Raw genomic sequence first — 13,288 nt, forward strand, 5'->3', positions numbered from 1 at the left:
CTTTTCAATATGAATAAGGCTTTATTAGATAAATCTAAGACATATAAACTAATCTAACACATAAGCACATGCACTCACACATTCACACCGGTTGCAGGAAGATAGAAAGTGAGGAAAGAATAAGTTTAAGAGAATGAAAATGTGAAATCCCAAGTTTACAGCAATATGTGCAATTGCATAGACCTGAACAACCATCAATCACTTAATTAACCCTTGAATTGAGTTCATCAATGAGGTTAAAATTTATAATAAATGCACCAGTTCAGCTAGAATCTGGAGGTACTTGCGTTGCCTGTGTCTACTCAGAATTTTTAGTATCGGATTGGATCATTTCTAAAAAAAAATGGTATCGTTGCATCCCTGACAACTTTGCGCTAAATTACCATTCAGCAGACTCAAGCCACCACTGCACAAATTAGTTTTAACTTACAGTAAGACACTGCTTGAGACCTCCCGAACTAAAAGGGTTGGCTGTCACTATCTCAGTGGAGGAGATCCACCAAATTCGGGGATCACTTCAGCTTGAGGTACCCCCTTAAATGCCACCCTCTGTGGGTCGGTAGGGGGCTATTGACGCAGGGGTGGTCTCATTTGGCTTTTGAGAGGGCTCCTCGAGCTGAAGGTATGCCCTGAATTTGGTTTGGATCCGCTGCGCCCTTACCAAGGTATGGCCAATCAAAGTTTCAATGGTATTCCATACACTTAAGCTTTAAAGCATTTCATCCAGATCACCAGAAGAAAACAATGGAGCAAACTCTGCTGGAAGAACATAATTACACCATTTACAAGCATTTTATCTGCGTTTTATGTTCTGTTAATTTTTTTTTAATATTGGTGGCATATCAACGGCATATATGCCGATACTGATATATCTGCGACAGGCTTATATCAGTTGGGCTCTAAAATTTACTTATTAACAACAGTAACATGTAAAATCTAATTTTTATATAAAAATAATATTCTAATCTTATTAAATGTGCCATTATTCTTCAATAGTATCATACAGAACTGACTAGTGATTATAAAAGGAGTGCTCTTTGTGTGATTCAGTTGCATTGTGACTTTTCTTCATACACACAAAAAGTGCTTAAAGTTGGCAATTTGATTTCTTGATGATTGGATATTCTATAATAGTGATTTTATAATTTCAAAATATAAAGCAAAGTAGAAAAGAACGACTAATAAGCCAATAAGTGCTCCTCTACTGCCATCTACTGGTTATAGTGTTTTTTTTTTTTTTTACATGTTTTACAAGAGTTTGTTTTACAAAGTATATTTTGGTCATCACATTGAAAATAACATTTAAAGTGGATAATTTTTTTTGAGCTTTAAAGTGCTGGAAATAGTGAAAAGCTTGTATGTGTATGTATGTATATATGTATGTATATGTATATTATTAAAATAGACATCAATTCATTCATTCATTACTAAAAATCCATGTATAGTAATTTTTTTTCTGTTTCTCTTTTCCTTTCCTCTTTAGCTAAGCAGTATCAGTAAGGCCATCAACTCCACAGAGACGCCGCTGAAGGAGAAACATGCACGCAGTATCCTTTATTCAGATGTACATTTATTAATGCTTATTCAACTATTATCTAATCAGGTATGTCAAATGAACCCTTTGCAAGAGGATAAGGAGCAGTACTGCAGGTTCTGTTTTTTTTGTTATTGTTTTTTTAATGTTGTTGGGAGGTATTTTTTTAAATTTTTTGTGTGTTATTATTGTTAATGCTTGTTATAACATGATCTTGCCACCTCTCATGTGTACAGATACGTTTCATACAAGTTCAAATGGTTGCTGTAATTACAAACAATGATACCTTCTGTGAAATATCCTGCATCTGAAGCATTAAATCAGTAAATATTAAAAATAAAATGAAGAAAATGAGAAACAATGCACATTTAACTTTTGAAGAGAACAGATGCACAGTTCCTCAATTTTCAATCATTTAACTCAATTATTGGTGTCTCTGCAGAACAAAAGAGGTATTTTCCAAGCAGTGGACCATGGGTGTTTTTCAACCACCTGATTTAAGTTGAGTTGGTAGTTCCCAAACGTAAGACAGATATTTATGAGATCACTAGTAGCTTAATGTGCAAGAATGTGACTTCTAGTTTATGAATGTTTGTGCGAAAGGTAACTTAAAGGGTCATATGATGCGATTTCAATTTTTCCTTTCTGTTTGGAGTGTTACAAGCTCTCGATGCATAAAGAAGATCTGTAAAGTTGCAAAGACTAAAGTCTCAAATCCAAAGAGATATTCTTTATAAAATTTGAGTTAACCACTCCTACCTAAAATGGCTCATTCTAACATGCCCCCACATGTCTATGCCACGATGTGGGAATATTTGCATAATGCCACCCAAATGTTCACGCAAAGAAAGAAGTCGTAACTTTTATTCTCACTGCGCCATGTTGTGGAGACACTCTGTTTCAGTGTGAAAGCGAAGCTACTTTGTTTGGTCTTCCAAAAAGGACACAACTAGAAATCAGTGGTTATGTTGTATTTACAACACTGTTCCAGAACAGTCCAACCCAAATATTCAGACGTGTGCTGCACATTTTGCGGAGGACTAGGACTGTTTCCTCTGAGAGTAACCTACAATGCCGGTGTCTGTTTCTATAAAGTGGGCCAATTCTAACTTTGCAAGGACAGTCTGGCGCTTCTGACATATAGTCTGTAAGTACTTTTACATATGTAACATTAAAGGGTTTGCCACTGATTATTCAAATGCAAGTTTTGAGCAGTGTAGAAAAAACTGTTAGAGCTTGTTGTTTGTCCTTTCTCCAATCACAAATGCAGACATGGTTTTATGTTTATGCAGTGCAATACGCAACGTGTAAAAAGACAGTAGAAGTCATTATAATAAGTAATTATGTCCCCACTGGATGCAACTTATTCCTTATTTGTAATGGGTTTTATTGGTTTTGTCTCATCACGACGGTGTCCTGACATTTTATTCTGACTGTCAGGCGCACACGGCATCACAAACGCTTAAGGCATTTGGCCAATTACAACGCACTGGATAGATGGCCCATCAGTGCACACCTCGGTTTTCAGAACGATGAGCCTTGTAAAAATCAATGCTTTTCAGAAAGGCAGGGCATAGAGGAGAAACAATAATGTACATTATGTGGAAAATAATGTTTTTTGAACCTTAAACCACATAAATACATTGCATTACATCAAATACACAAAATAATGTTATTTTTTTTAGCAACGTCATATGACCCCTTTAAAGGACAAGTTTGATGATTTATACTTAATATACATTTTTGTCCTTATAACAAATTATTTGAGATAACTCTGTGTCTATGAATTAATACACATGGCATGAAATAAAGGCACATTGTGATTTTATTTCTCATATACTACAGTATATGCTGCCACATGGCGTTCTTTCAAAGAAAGATATATTTGTCACATTCTATATAGAATCTGATGTCACACTAGCTTTGTCTGTCTGTGGCCTGTGTCATGTACACTTTTATATGTATTTTTTTAGTTGTTGAAAAATGTCAATCCTGGTTTGAAAACACTCATTGGATTGGGAAACAATTATTTTGGTTCTGCAAAGATGTATAGGCTACTAGGAGATCTTATCATATTAAAGAGATACCAACCTCCATGACTCAACCATTAGAGGATGCATAATGGTCAGCTTGGAATGCCTTATGAACAAGTCACATTATAGCCTTGGCATCTTTTAATCTTTCTTGTATTTTTGGCTGTCAGTCACTGTTTGCAGACCATAGAAATGAATGAGTAGTAGTTCCGTAAACAGAATACCATCTGTCACAAAATTGTTACTGCTCTTATAAAAGTTTAATATACATTTTAAGCTTAAAGTTTAGAATCAAACTCTTGCCTTAATGTGTAGCAGTTGTGTAGTGCAAATTACCTCATAGCACTACCTTGCATCCAATCAGTGCTGACGGCACTAACAATGGGTTAGAACATGGATACCATACCGGTGTTAAAATGATTATGTAATGGTAAATTAGATCATAATATATCAGATATCAGACAGTCCAGAAACAATAGTGCTTCCCACAGGTTTAAAATATACTTGAGATGGTAGCCAGGTGTAAAATCCTCCTATTACCCACAACACAAAAATGTCCACTACATGTGACAAATAACAAATAATGTCAGATTTTTTAACAATATTTTTATTTATTGAAATTTCTTTTAATTACACAGGCTACTATTACATTTATTTACATACTAATATTATGCATAATTATGCATCGTAAATTATGCAAAATTACAGTATTTAAATTATAGAGTTCTCTTTGCTTTGTCAAATAGTGTCTCTCTTAGTGAATGGGACACAGATTTTACTGATACTAGTAAAATCTGAATAATATGTATCAAATAATGTTCTTTGACTTTTCTATGGGGAAGCATCCCAGTCAGAAACTACACTGTAAAAAATAATCCGTAAAATATACGGTAAAAAACTGGCAGCTGTGGTTGCTAGAATTATACCGTAAAAAATACGGTAACACCATTTTAGGTTTAACGGTTTTATACCGTAAAAAATACGGTAACACCATTTTAGGTTTAACGTTTTTTTACCGTAAAAAACACGGTAACACTATTTTAGGTTTAACGGTTTTACCTTAAATGTACATTTTTAATACCGTAATTTAACTGATATAATATTAATATAACAATTTATTGAAGTACTGAAATCTGTTTTGTACCTTTGTAATACACTGGTAACCACCAAAAGCAGGTAGTGATGAGAAAGTCACGAGATGAAACAAAGCCCATCACAAGCAGCTTTTAAATAATACGATACATGGAAGGTGCACAGTCTCATTCACACAAGCACTAAGCACCATCATGGTGAGACTCATTAAACTGAAATATGCAATAAACATTAATTTAACAACATTATATGTAACATACAACCCTAATAAACATAACAGATAAGAAAAAATAAGAAGAAACATAGTTATGTCAAAGAAAAAACATCAAATTCAAACAAAATTTGAAATACAACGCAGAGAATTCTGGGAACGTCAGTTTACGTTTTTTTCCCTGTAAATTTTACATGAAATTACCGTTAACCATTTAACAGGTTCACAGTTTTTTTTACCGTTAAAATCAGTCATTTACTATAAAATTACATGTTAACTCCAATACAGTTTTTCACCGTATATAGTAGGGAAATTTACCGTAAACCATTTAACAGGTTTTTTTACAGTGTTTTACCGTTAAATTCAGTCATTTTTTGCAGTGTACAGTAGATGAATTAAATTGAAATTAAATTAAATACAATTTGTGTAACCAAAAATACCAATAATGGTGTTAAAAAAAAAAAAAAAAAAAAAAACAGTTTCCTTTTATTTATAAACAAGCCCGAAATACAGTGGAACTCTTATGAAATGTCTATAGTATTGTGGGCTAAATAAACCAGAAATAAACCAAATTAACTACGTCATGGCTTTATATATAAATATATTTATTATAAAATCTGAATATCTGCAGGATTTTTAAAGTTGACACATCATGGAAATCTGACACTTTCTGGTTTTAAGTGCTGTAATCGGGTCCCCAGTGCATCTACCAACCCAGGAAAAGTGAAAAAGATTAACCCAGTAACTTTGTTTTGGTAAGCCTTTTTCTGCAAGCATCTGAAAAAATGAGCACATCAGATTGCGCTAAAACAGTCTAAAACATATTATATAAAGGTCATAAAGCAGATATTGTCATAATTTGTCAACAAATAAGCAATAACTTGGCATAAAGGTGCGATATTCATTGATTGAAAATCACTTTGAAACAGTCTGAAGCGCCGCCTTGTGAAACTTCAACGTGCAGCGCTCTTTTTATTTATTTATTTATTTTTTAATTTTTTTAATGAAATTATAGCCTTTTGAAGTCAATAGGCTGTATTGCAATTTATGTTTTTCCATCCCACAATATAAGACGTCTTAAAATGTAATTTAAGACATTTGTTTTACCATTTCATGTATTAAAGACTTTATGACATTAAATTTAAGAAAACTCACCCAGAAGGATTTTGCTTTATTCACACACATACTTCTAAATACATTTTACAGTATGCACACATCTATTTTAGTCACACAAACGACTGAAGCACCCGCACTGTCGAGCCCTGTCTTTGTAAAATATCTACCGCTTCTCTGCAGCGCATGTGGAAATGTCAGTGGGAGGAAACCGTATTCACGCACACAGAATGAGCAGATACGAAACATGAAGGACGAGGGGTGATTTTCCACTAGTTAATCAATCACAGATGGTTTCATTTATTTCGGGTGGATAAAAAAAGTACAAGAAGATAAAAATAATAAAAGCAAAAATGTTTTTCCATATATACTTGGGCGGCTGTTAATATACCTTGGCGACTCGCCCAAGTAAAGTATAGGTGTGGGAAACACTGCTGTTAGCAGCCCTAGATTACAAAAATTAGACAGCTCAGCAGACTTAACTCAGTTTGATGAATTGTGAAATTACATAACAAAAGTTAATGAGTATGATGTACATTGTGCTTAAGATCTTTTCCTTAAAGGCATGAACAGGAATTATTTTGGGAACCCACAGAGAGAAGGGGGCCTATACCTTCTGGTCATATGCCGTTGGTCTGCCCTTGCCAAGCAGTGCCATCATTAGCTGGAAGTTCTGCCATGTATTACACAAAATCATGCGTGATGGTCACCCAAATGTAAGCATGCTTCCATTTGAATTTCATAGTCATCTGCTCAAATCAATTTTTAATTTATTTTTAATTAATTAATTTATTTTTGCCTGTGTGTCAATGACTGCCTATATATATATATATATATATATACATATTTGTGCTTTGCTTTGTTAACAGTTACTTAATTTTTATTTTTTATGACAATCAAATAAAAGCTAAATATACAATTCTCTCCAAGGATATCTAATTTACTAAGTATTTGGCATCTTAAACTAGCCTAATGTCTCTATTCTTACAGAAGATTGTATTGTTAATTGTCTTGATCATTCTTACCAGACTTTACAAGACTGCATGAGACACTACAGCAGCATTGCTGAGACAGGGTTACTATGGGTAAGTTCATGCACAAATTTCAGCATTCAGAACAAAAGAAAGTTGTTCTAAATCTCTTTGACTAGTTTGACAGAATATAATGATTTGTTGTCATTTATTTCCATTGTCAGAGTAACACACGGGACAGACATGGGTATGGACAGCTGGTTTCTCTATATTCCAAACTCCTCTGCACCAAGATGGAGTTTCACACTAAGGTAGATTTCAATATATTATTGTGCCTGTAATGTATTTACCTAGCTATTAGCTATAACCTTTGTTGACTTCAAGCCCCACTTTTGACTGAGACAATTTTCCAATGCCCTCAATCCCAGTCTCATGAGAAAATGCCACTATTTTACGGCACGATAATTTATGGAAAAGTAACTATTGATAAGGTGGTAATTTTGTATGAATTTGTACGATTTGATTTATACAAAAACATTTTTTTAAAGGAATGAATGAAGGTCCACCCTTAAGCAGATCATAGAAATTCATAATACAAATTCATGCGAATTAGACACTAATTCACCAAAATCTAAAACAGTTATGAATAGCCATGAGTGTGTTGGGCCCTCCTATAAGCTGATGTGTACATTGGGTACTTTTGTTGCAATAAAACAAATAAACTCAAAAATATGAGTTTAATGTTGTTTATTTTTATTTTTTGTTGTTTATTTTTATTTTTTGTTGTTTATTTATTTATTTATTTTTTTTAAGATAGGAGATTGACAGGAGATGATTAAAGTTTGTAGAATATAAGCCTGGGAAGATCTTGTATGAAAAGCCCAGACAGACTGTACAGCATTAACCATCTTTCATGTTATACTGTATGATATACACTGTAGCTAAGACCTTATTGACGGTGTGACTTGGGTCAGATGGCTCCTAATATAGGTTCTTCAGATGGCTGTCATAGAGGCAGTCACACTGCAGAGCTGGGACCCAACATGACACTGTCAGAGCTTAATCAAAGGCAATTAATCTGTAAGCATGGCACACTGATAGGGCAAAGATGCTTAATTATTTTGTCAAATTTTTCGTTTCCAAAATTTGTCCCATACGGCACAACCATTGCCAAAATTGCATGTTTAAAAAATGTGAACACATTTACAGTATGCTGCTGTAAGGAAAATGGGTAAATTAACCTCAAAGGGAATTAATCATTTATATTTGAATTTGCAAAGAATTTTGACTGAATCGCTGTTCTGAATGACTGATTAAATGAATCCTCTTGTGATCAATAGACCTTTTAATGTGTCTGAATGTCTCTTCTGTTCACCAAGGCTGCATTTATTTATATAAAAATACAGCAGAAATTATGAAATATTTTTATAATTTAAAATAAAATAATTGTTTTTTTTATAAAAATATATTGTAAAATGTAAAGATGAATTGTCGGCATCATTACTCTAGTCTTCAGTCACATGATTCTTCAGAAATCATTCTAAAATGAAGATTTGCTGGTCAAGAAACATTTCGGATTATCATCAATATAAAATGTGCATCAGATTCAAGTAAAATATGAAGCAGTGCAACTGTTTTAAAAATTGATAACAATCAACCTGGATGAGCCATAAGCAACAAGCATGTTGCCAATGTTACCAAGATAAGCATTTCAGCTGATTAAACATGCTGAATTGGCATCAGAGCTTTCGGATTGCGCTGATTGACTGTTCAGCTATAGAAAACCAGAAAGAAAAATTAGGAAACAAGCAAACTGCTCAATAAACAATTATACATGGCCTACCTTATTATCTGAAGTATTGATATTTTTAGAATGCATACTAGCTTGGTGTTTTGTTACAAAATTACAAAGTATTTTAAGTTAAATGCAAATTATCGCACAGGTGCCTCCACGTTAACTGTAATGCAGTGAGCACGCTACTATTCAGCTTCGCACTTCGCACAAACACAATAGCACACATTTTTGTAGGTTAACATTAGAACCAGCAGCCATGTAATGTTGCTACTACTTGCATGTTTCAGATGATTAGCCACATTTAAGGTCTATGAACAAAACAAACTTTTGGATGTCCGATGTACTGTAATTACCACATAGACCCGCTGTTTATAATCTGTCCATCACGGAATACGTGACTTTGCCACTTCCTGTGGTTTTTTTTTTTTCGTCGACTAAAGGATAGTCAACTATTAGGGGGCAGCCCTACTAATCTCTGTGCATGAAGTAAGGTGGCATTCACATGCATCTGGTAAGCTATTTGAATAAGGTTGGAGCCAAACCCTGCAGGACAGTGGACCTCAAGGGCCAGAGATGCCCACCCCTGCTTTAAGGATATAAAAATTAAATTTGAGAAAATTATGCCTCATACCGGTGTACTATAAATAAATGTATAATAGATAAGTTTAACAGATCTCAGTTACTCTTAACTTGCGTTATTAAGGCCAGTTTACACTGCTACAACAAACTCCAACAAACACTGTTGTTTGGATTCTTTTGCATCATGTTAACAAACTACTGTTAACAATCACTGTTTGGACTTCTTGTCCGACTCACAATCCATGAACAAATGTGGATAAATAAATTAAATGTGAATGGGTCACCTGTTGCCAAATGTAAAGCTCATGTGCATAACTTAAAAATAAAATTGAAATTGTGCATGAAATAGAAATTTAGCACTTTTGATTTTAGTGTGTAAACATGGGGATAGTCCCATTTAGTTGAATTAAAATTTTCTCTGTATTCTCTTTGCAGCATTCTGAAATTCCAGCCAGTCTAGAAGTCACAGATGAAGTCCTGGAGCGTACAGCGGGAACGGACATCAATAATGTGTATGTAAAATTCCATTTATTTTGTTTTTATTTCTACTGTATTATATCTTTCAGAAATACAGTTTTGGACTTTGCACTACAGGACCCCTTCATTAGGTTTTCCACTGTTAAAAAAATTAATACATTTTATGTATTTAAGTAATTTTAATTTAAATATAGCTTTAAAACATAAAAGTAAATGGTAATAAAGAAGATTAACATTTAAGCAAGATTTTTTTCATTGAAGCTCCGCCCTCTTCCGAAAAGGTAGGCGAGAGCACCAGCTCATTTGCATTTAAGGGACAACTGCATCTCCTAAAGATGCTATGGGAAAAAGCCTTTTTTTCTTCTGAACTGAAGCCTTTTTCAATCACACAGTGAAACTGCACGGTCATTGGTTCATGCAGTGTATAAAAAATGAACCAAAAAAAAATAATGATTCGGCAGCGAAGCTGCACAAGTCTATGGTGACAACCCGCCAGAGCCCGCCAGAATGGACGATTCCTCTGGTGGAATGGGCCTGTATTCCGATGAGACATTGTAGGCCCAAGGAAGAGTACGCTAGTGTGATAACATGTACTATCCATCTAGAGAGTCTTTGCTTCATGACTGGATGCCCTGTGGTGCAGTAACCGAAGTTAACAAAGAGTTGTTCTGACCATCTGAAGGGGGCAGAACGCTCAATGTAAATTCTTAGAGCTCTGATGGGGCAGAGCTTGGATAACTCTAGCTGGGGTACATAACCATGCCTTGGTTTCAGGATGACCTTAGAGTCTTCAGGCCCGAATTCCAGGCAGGCAGGGCTAATGGAAAGTGCATGCAGGTCTCTTATTCGCTTTACCGATGCTAGTGTCAGAAGCAGAGCAGTCTTCAGCGACAATGACCGAAGGTTGGTAGACTGTAGTAGCTCAAAAGGGGGCCCTTCAGGGCCCTCAGTACAGTGGGCAGATCCCACAAAGGGACAGTGAAGGGGCTAGCAGATTCAGCCTCCTGGCGCCCCTCAAGAAGCAGACAACCGCGCTTTTGCTGCCCACCAATTGGCCCACAATAGGGGCATGAGAGGCAGCTATAGCCACTGCATTATCCTTGAGAGTGGATGGGGAGTGTCCCTTATCCAGCAGCTCTTGCAGGAATTACACCATTCAAAGGTAGAAGGGTCTTGTGGAGAAAATAGACCACTTAAGGGCGTAGAGTAGGGCTGTGCGATTAATCGAATCGCAATCGCGATTTGAGACGTTGCGATTTTGCTAATCGCAAAGCCTGCGATTGTGGACCCGATATTACTCTGTTCCTGAGCATATGCATGACTGACAGCCTTGAGTGGCAGCCTTACTAACCAACAAAGTGAGCGCACCTCCGTTCTCCCCAATCAGCTCTGCTCTAGCCAACTGCGTAAACGGCCACCATTTAAAAAAAAAAAAAAACCGGAAAGTGTGAAAGAGAGTGCGTGCATGTGTGTGTGATTATGGCGTCTACATGGTCAGATCGATAGGTAGGCAAATTAATACTAAAGAAAAACTTATGTAATATGAGATTACTTGGGCTTCGAAATGACAGACGCCAAACAAAAAAGGTAACGTTAATTTGCAAGAGCTGTGTCACAACACATACCAAGAGCTCCCTTATCGGTTCTGCTTTCAGTAATGGAAAATAAAAGATATATTCTTAAATGTTTTTATTAGTACATGAACATTTATATAGCACATTTTATCTCCCCAACAGATTCTAATTTGAAAGTTTATAATGCATGTTCGCTATTCCCAATTCAGAAGACTGCACACACAGCCTGTTTCTCTGAATGCTTCTCATACTCGCTCCTCTCTGCAGCGTCTCACAGAGGAGCGTTTAAACTTGCCAAAACACGCAGTCTGTCTCGTAATGCTCGGTTATACTCACATGCAGCTCTGCACCGCACGTCTCCACGAGCGCATCTGGCAATAAAAGACGAGGCTTAACTCGCGCCTGGCTCTGCATTTAAAACGAGTGTAAATTCAGTCTAATTGCTTAGCTAATTTCACTTGGATGAAATGAAACATTCAGCACATTTTCTTAAAATCCCAAATACTTAAGAAATTAATAAATCAGCCTATGTAACCTATGTAATACTTTAAAACCCTCAATCGGTTCTTGGGGTCTATATGACCCCAATCGACTTTTCCTTTATTAAAAAAATGGGTTCCCTTCATCTGATTGGAATAATATTTTGTGACTTTTCCTACATAATCTATCTACACACACACAAAAAAACTGGGCTTGATTCGGTTGTTCTGAAGGTATGTAAAAAAAATTTTTACACTTCTGGTCTTCGGGGTCAATATGACCCCACATTGAAATGAATGGGAAATGTGAAAAAAACTCAATATTTTTTCTTCATTTGTCAAAAAAAATCTATAAATCCAGCATAAATCAGAAAATTTTCACACAGAAATGAAGGCCTACTACTAGAGCATAAATGTGATGTAGAAAAGACATGCTCACTCGCACACACACAAAAACACACACACATGTATGTGTGTACTGCCACAACAGTTTTATAGAACTGGCAAAGGAAATCAGTCACAAATGCAGAACAAAGATATAAAAGGGTCAGACCTAATTCATGCACACAAACACACAGGCACACACAAGCACACACACACACACACACACAAGCACACACACACACACACACACACTCGCACGCATGCATGCACGCACGCACACACGCACACACACAGTCAGTCACAAAAAAGAGTATGAAAAGGAGGCTCTTTCTAGAGCAGCTGGGAAAAGCTCTGGTGTCCCCTCAGATGGAGCGACGACAACACTCGCCTCGTACACCAGCCTCTGCAGCGATTCTGAAGAGACAACAACAGCATTCGTCCAACGAGCCAGGGCCCTCCACTGATCCACCCCCAAAAAGAAAAACGGTGTCAGGTTTGTCCACGGGCAAAGGACACCAAAACTGACAAGCAGTGCACAAACTGCAAAAGAGCCATTTGTGCTGCTCACACGGTGTTCCTGTTGCAGATGTGCATGGACTGATTATTGTTTTACATATTTTTTGTAGCTTGTTATTGCTTTTATGTTCAGTGTTCAGAATGTTATTGAAAAAAATGTTTTTGTTATTAGATGTTCACTCATATTGCTTTTGTTTACATATTATTTATTTCATTTCTTTTGCATTCTAAAGTTAATTATTTATTTTTACACTTTGTTCATTTAAATAATGCATACAACAATATGCAACTAAAATCTGACTCCAAGTCTTGTCCTTTAGGTATGTCTTAGGTGGCATTTAGGTGGCATTTTTCGGTCATATTTCTGTGGCATTTTGTAAAAAACAGACATTTCAAAATGCATCAAAACTACAAAAATTCTACTATTCTAAAAAAAATAATTATTTTAAATGTCCTTTCTTATGTTTATATATATATAAATTCACAAAATGTATTTCAAAAGTTTTAATACAAGCAGTTGGCAACATGCA

General features: G+C 35.6%; 1 protein-coding gene across 1 annotated transcript in view; it reads left to right on the forward strand.

Moving 5' to 3' along the window:
* The window catches only part of hip1rb (huntingtin interacting protein 1 related b), an 80,112-nt gene that overhangs the window by 21,892 nt on the left and 44,932 nt on the right, over positions 1 to 13,288 (forward strand). The window contains exons 2-6 of the mRNA XM_042734007.1: positions 1,484 to 1,547; positions 6,557 to 6,699; positions 7,012 to 7,068; positions 7,179 to 7,265; positions 9,764 to 9,840. Of these exons, the coding sequence (XP_042589941.1) occupies positions 1,484 to 1,547; positions 6,557 to 6,699; positions 7,012 to 7,068; positions 7,179 to 7,265; positions 9,764 to 9,840 (428 nt within the window). The remainder of the gene's footprint in view (positions 1 to 1,483; positions 1,548 to 6,556; positions 6,700 to 7,011; positions 7,069 to 7,178; positions 7,266 to 9,763; positions 9,841 to 13,288) is intronic.

Source organism: Cyprinus carpio, chromosome A3, assembly GCF_018340385.1.
Source record: "Cyprinus carpio isolate SPL01 chromosome A3, ASM1834038v1, whole genome shotgun sequence".
NCBI lineage: Eukaryota > Metazoa > Chordata > Actinopteri > Cypriniformes > Cyprinidae > Cyprinus > Cyprinus carpio.